Source organism: Myotis brandtii, unplaced genomic scaffold (genome assembly GCF_000412655.1).
Source record: "Myotis brandtii unplaced genomic scaffold, ASM41265v1 scaffold133, whole genome shotgun sequence".
Taxonomy (NCBI): Eukaryota; Metazoa; Chordata; class Mammalia; order Chiroptera; family Vespertilionidae; genus Myotis; species Myotis brandtii.
Genome location: NW_005354718.1, coordinates 3,614,516 through 3,620,165, shown reverse-complemented (window position 1 = coordinate 3,620,165; position 5,650 = coordinate 3,614,516). Strand labels below are relative to the sequence as shown.

Sequence of the window (5,650 nt, the reverse complement as noted above, 5' to 3'; positions counted from 1 at the left end):
GAACCGGGTGGAGGGGAGCTATGGGGGGGAAAAAAGAGGAACAACTGTAATAATCTGAACAATAAAGATTTAATTTAAAAAATAAGTAAATAATCAGAAATAATAATAAACTTACGATTGATAGCATTTGACCCTTTTCTTGGTGAAACTGCTCATTTGGTATCTAGAACACCACACACTTGGTTTTCCTACCTCACTCTTCACTTCTTGGTTTCCATTGCCGAGTCCTTTTCTTCTTTCCATCTTAATGTTGGAGTGCCCTAGCCCAGTGGTTGGCAAACCGCAGCTCGTGAGCCACATGCGGCTCTTTGGCCCCTTGAGTGTGGCTCTTCCACAAAATACCATGTGCGGGCGTGCACGTACAGTGTGATTGAAACTTCGTGGCCCATGCGCAGAAGTCGGTTTTCGGCCTGGGCGAGTATTTTGAAGAAGTGGCGTTAGAAGAAGTGGGGGGTGTGAGCCGGTCAGGCGACAGGAGACTCGGCACAGGCGGACCGTGGGATACGCAGCACAGGGAGGCGTGCGAGATTCATGCACGAGTTGAGTGAGCCAGTCAGTCAGCAGTCTCATTGTGCAGTGGTTAGTGCTAGTCGTGTCCGCAGATCGCGCACGGGTGACAAAAATACCTACTCGAGGCATAATACCTCCTGTATTTTTCCAACCAGCTGCAAATCCTACAGGTATTTTTGTCATCAGTTTAAGAATTATAATTCTTTTGTGTTGGTGGCTTTATTATTATAAAATGAAACATTTTTTAGGTGCCCTGTTTGAGATGGCTACACAGAAGAAGCAAAGAAAAACGGAAACGAAAACCGTGAATTTAAAGTTGAATGTACCTACCTATATAGTTTAAAAAATTTGGCTCTCAAAAGAAATTTCAATCATTGTACTGTTGATATTTGGCTCTGTTGACTGATGAGTTTGCCGACCACTGCCCTAGCCTTACCCTTGGGCCTCTTTGCTACCTGCTTTTCTTAGATTACATCATTCAGTACTTACGGCTTTAAATACTACCTATTAATATATATATGCTGGTGACTATCAATGTTGTATCTGTATTCCTTATTCCTCCCTAAACTCTAAAATTTTCAATATCCCAGTCCTCAGACTCACTGCCTTTCATCTTAGTAAATAGTACCAACATTTACCCAGTGGCTCAGGATAGAAATGTAAATTATTCCTTATGCTTTACTTTCCTAGCTTTCATCTAATCCATCAGCAAGTTCTGTTGGCTGTACAGATTATATCCAGATCCTACCACTTTTTACCACCTCCACTGTTACTGCTGGTTCAACTTCAGTAGCCTCCTAACTGACATCTATTCCTAGCACCCTCATCCCCACCCCCCTTTATGGCTTCTATTCTTCACTTAATAGGCAGAATAATCTTTTTAAAGCCTTAACAGACCTTCAGAAAATCCTTCAATGAGGAAGTGCTGATTCCAGGTCTGGGGTAGGAAATGTACAAGATGAATCTTTGAGGATGAGATACTAATAGATACAGAATAAGAGAAATGGTGAGGAAAAAATGAGGCCCTAATCATAAAATTGAAAATGGTATGAACTGTCAAAAACAATAAGGAAAGGTCTCTGAGAGATGTTTCTCGAGATTACATTAGGCTTTTTGAATTTAATGGCAAAAATAACAAATTATATATACTATAAATCAAATAATAAGGCAGATTTCTTTTTTTTTTAATCCTCACCTGAGGTTATTCTTTCCATTGATTTTTAGAGAGAGTGGAAGAGAGGAGGAGTAACAGAGAGAGAGAAACATCATTGTGAGAGAGACACATCGATTGGTTGCCTCCTGCATGTGCCCTGACCGAGGGGATCAAGCCTATAACCGAGGCATGTGCCCTAGACCAGGAATCAAACCCAGGACCCTTCAGTTTGAGAGCTGACGCTCTTTCCACTGAACCATGCTGGCGAGGGCGGCAGATTTCTTTTTGATAATTGTGTACACACACACACACAGTTTAAGAATTTTTCAAACCCACAAAAAAGAAACGTAAAAAGCATAATGAATTTCTGTATGCCCCTTCACCTATACACACCAGCTATTAACACTGGCCACTTATTTAATTTGAACCATATAGAAATGCTCCTTTTGACCAAAAATAACACACAAAATAGATCATGTAGATCAGGGGTCCTCAAACTACAGCCCGCGGGCCACATGCAAATACAAATATTGTATTTGTTCCCGTTTTGTTTTTTTACTTCAAAATAAGATATGTGCAGTGTGCATAGGAATTTGTTCATAGTTTTTTTTTCAACTATAGTCCGGCCCTCCAACGGTCTGAGGGACAGTGAACTGGCCCCTGTTTAAAAAGTTTGAGGACCCCTGATGTAGATGGTTGCAACTGAAAACATACAGATACATACAGCACAGATTTCCTGTTGCTAAACCACCTGAAAGTAGGTATGCATCTTCCAAGGACAAAAATATTCTACTCACTACAAACTAGTGCCTCAACTGAGAAAAATCAATATTCAGTTTTATCATCCACATACAGTCCTTATTCAAATTCCCCTCTTTGTATCATCATGGTTTGTTGTTTTTTTAATATTTTTAGAGAGAGGAAGGGAAAGGGATAGAGAGATAGAACATAGATGAGAGAGAAACATTGATTGGCTGCCTCTTGCATGCCTCCCACTGGGGACCAAGCTTGCAATCCAGGCATGTGCTCTGACCGGGAATTGAACTGTGACTTCCTGGTTCATGAGCCGACCCTCAACCACTGAGCCACACTAGCCAGGCCATCAGGTTTTTTTTTAAAAAATCTACAAAACTAATTCATGAGTCTGGGTGCTTTCTCTTAAAGAATAAAATGACGTTGTTTACTATTGGCTTACTCTAGTTTTTTTCTTCTTTGTGGTTTAGCTTCTTACATCCGTGTTTGACAACAGCATCAAAACCTTTGGAGTATTTGAGAGTGACCCTTTTGACTGGGAGAAGACTGGAACTGATGGCTCCCTAACAACCACCACTACTTCTACCACCCCTCAGTTGCACACCCGCTTGACCCCTGCAGCAATCGGGTATGTCCTCAGCTGCCCATTTAGCAGTGTTTCCTGGATGCATTACACTGGCAGAAATGTTTTCACCCAGACGCCTACAGATGACCAAATGCTAGACATAGGTGAAAGCCTATGGATTTTCTTGAATTGACATTGCTCTTGTATATGCCTTTGTTCAGGTTTGCTGTTCTTAGAAAGTGTTTATAGATCATACTGTGAAATGGGAGCTTAGAGCTTGTGTGAGTTGATGTCAGGTTTACAGTGGATTTTCGTATCTTTAAAATGAGGAGAATTTTTACATTTACTTCTAAAGAATACATGGGACCCTGGACAGAATGAGCCAAAGTATATCTAATTATACTGTGCTTAAGTTTAGTGGGAACAAAATATGTAGCTTGTTCCTCTTACGAGAGTGATTAATTTTCAAAGTGTATTAGAAACAGGTTATGGTATTTCCATCTTCTTGGTCTTTTGTGTTGTTTTCTCTCTGTGCATAAACAGTTGCTTTTGGGGAGGCAGGTTGTCTTCTTTTTCTGACCCATTTTTTATCTGCTCTGGTTGCTTTAAACTGTTTGGTTTTAAATAAAAAAGTAAATTGTAAAAAATTCTCATACAATGTGAGTTAATTGGGACATTTTATCACTAATCTATTGCTCTGATTTTATACTGAAAGATTGGATCCCTAGAGCTTATTGATCAGAAAAGCTTACATGGACTCATATAACTAAACATGTTATCCTTAATTAGCTAGTCTAAGAATTCTTAAATGTGAGACCCTGACTAGTTACATCAGAATCGCCACACGTTTGCTTAAGATATCTATTTGAAGGACTTACCCAAGAACTACTTAATCATATTTATCAGATGTTTTTCATGCTTATCTGAGTTTGGAACCCCCAGCGAGCCACCCCATTTTATAAATGGGAAATAATTGTAATACTGAGTGAATCATCTGACTTTAGGTAAGTATTAGTCACAGAGCTTGAGCTGTATAGAAATTCTGGCTTTTGTTTTAGGGCCTTTGTTCTCCTTTGCCTTTAATTTTTTTAAAAAAAATATATTTTATTGATTTTTCACAGAGAGGAAGGGAGAGGGATAGAGAGTTAGAAACATCAATGAGAGAGGAACATCAATCAGCTGCCTCCTGCACACCCCCTACTGGGGATATGTCCGCAACCAAGGTACATGCCCTTGGCCGGAATCGAACCTGGGACCTTTCAGTCCGCAGGCCGACACTCTACCCACCGAGCCAAACCGGTTAGGGCTTGCCTTTAATTTTTGTTATAAGTAGATAAGCCTCCAACTTGCAAAAACCAGGTGATTGGACTTTAAGGTAACTGAAGTTAATGAAGACAGTGTAAGTTCCCATCTGCCAATGTTTCCTCCTAAAATAAAAGAATAACATGAAAGAAAAAAAATAAAACTACACAAAAACCATGTCCTAGCATAATTTGAAGACCAAGGATGCCCAAACTTCAAAATAACTCAGTAAAAGAGGAAAAACAAAACACCAAGTCCTTGTGTGGCTATCTCTTCTGGACCTGCCTTACCCAACCCTGCCACAAGGCTTTATAAAGTCAGATCAGTAAAAACTGTGAGGAAGAAAATTAGCCATGGGAGTTAAGGTTGATCTAAAACCAACACCAGAAAGACTACACCATCCCAAGAACAAACATACTAAAAAATGTCCAAATAGATCAGATTATGAACTACAGGGAGGAACAAATATGCATGATTCAAAACACATAGCTTCTGGGAAGAAAAACAACAACAAAGAAGGGAGAGGTGCCTTTTATCAGTTGATTTTTAAAGGACAAAACATGTATTCATTTGGGTTCAATCAGGACAGAGAAACTACATAGTAATTTGAACAAGGAAAGAATCATTACCTATAACATGAAATTGGAGTAACGTGGGATTAACTAGTAAGAAGTAGAGAGAACTGTAAAGAATACAGAAATAGCAAATATACTAAAGTGCAGCTCCAACTCCTAGGGCCGAGATTAAGCATCCAAACAAAGCTTCCCCAGTCTGGATCCCAGGGGAGGTACATGCTGACCTTGTTGAAGAAGGTATGACCATCCCTCGTTGGATGGGAGAGAAGTCACTCTGATGCCACACGCGTAAAATTTGCTGAAAATCTGCCCTCTGGGTACCAAAGAAAGCTATTTACTGGGGGTGTCTTACCAGACACACTCTGCTACAAAACCTATGGGTAGTGGGGATTGCTCAGGAAAGCTGTTGTTTGCTGCTGTCCGTGTGAGACAGGCCCTGAAGGGACCCCGATGCTGCAGGATCCCCGCCCTGGGGAAAGCCACACATGCTGGAGAAGCTTGCCGAGCTGCACACTGGGACCCAAAGCAGAGCACTCTCCTCCTGCAACCTCTTTCCAGTGCCCGCTGGGGAAGCAAAATATCTAAAGGGCTCAGATCCACTTTCATAAAACAGGAAAAATGGATGGACATGGAGCTGAAAGGCAATCTATACTATTAAAAGGGTAATATGCTAATTAGACCGGGAGACCTTCCAGATATCCTTCCGGACAAAGCCATGGTGGTGGGGCCAAGGCAGAGGCAGTTAGGGGCGATCAGGCCAGGAGAGGAAGGCAGTGGGGGTGATCAGGTTGG

General features: G+C 41.0%; 1 protein-coding gene across 3 annotated transcripts in view; it reads left to right on the top strand.

Moving 5' to 3' along the window:
* Positions 1-5,650, top strand: part of TTBK2 (tau tubulin kinase 2) — a 115,936-nt gene that overhangs the window by 77,677 nt on the left and 32,609 nt on the right. For all 3 annotated transcript variants that reach the window (XM_014534844.1, XM_005860316.2, XM_014534845.1), the window contains one exon: positions 2,887-3,044. In XM_014534844.1, coding sequence (XP_014390330.1) covers positions 2,887-3,044 — 158 coding nt within the window. The remainder of the gene's footprint in view (positions 1-2,886; positions 3,045-5,650) is intronic.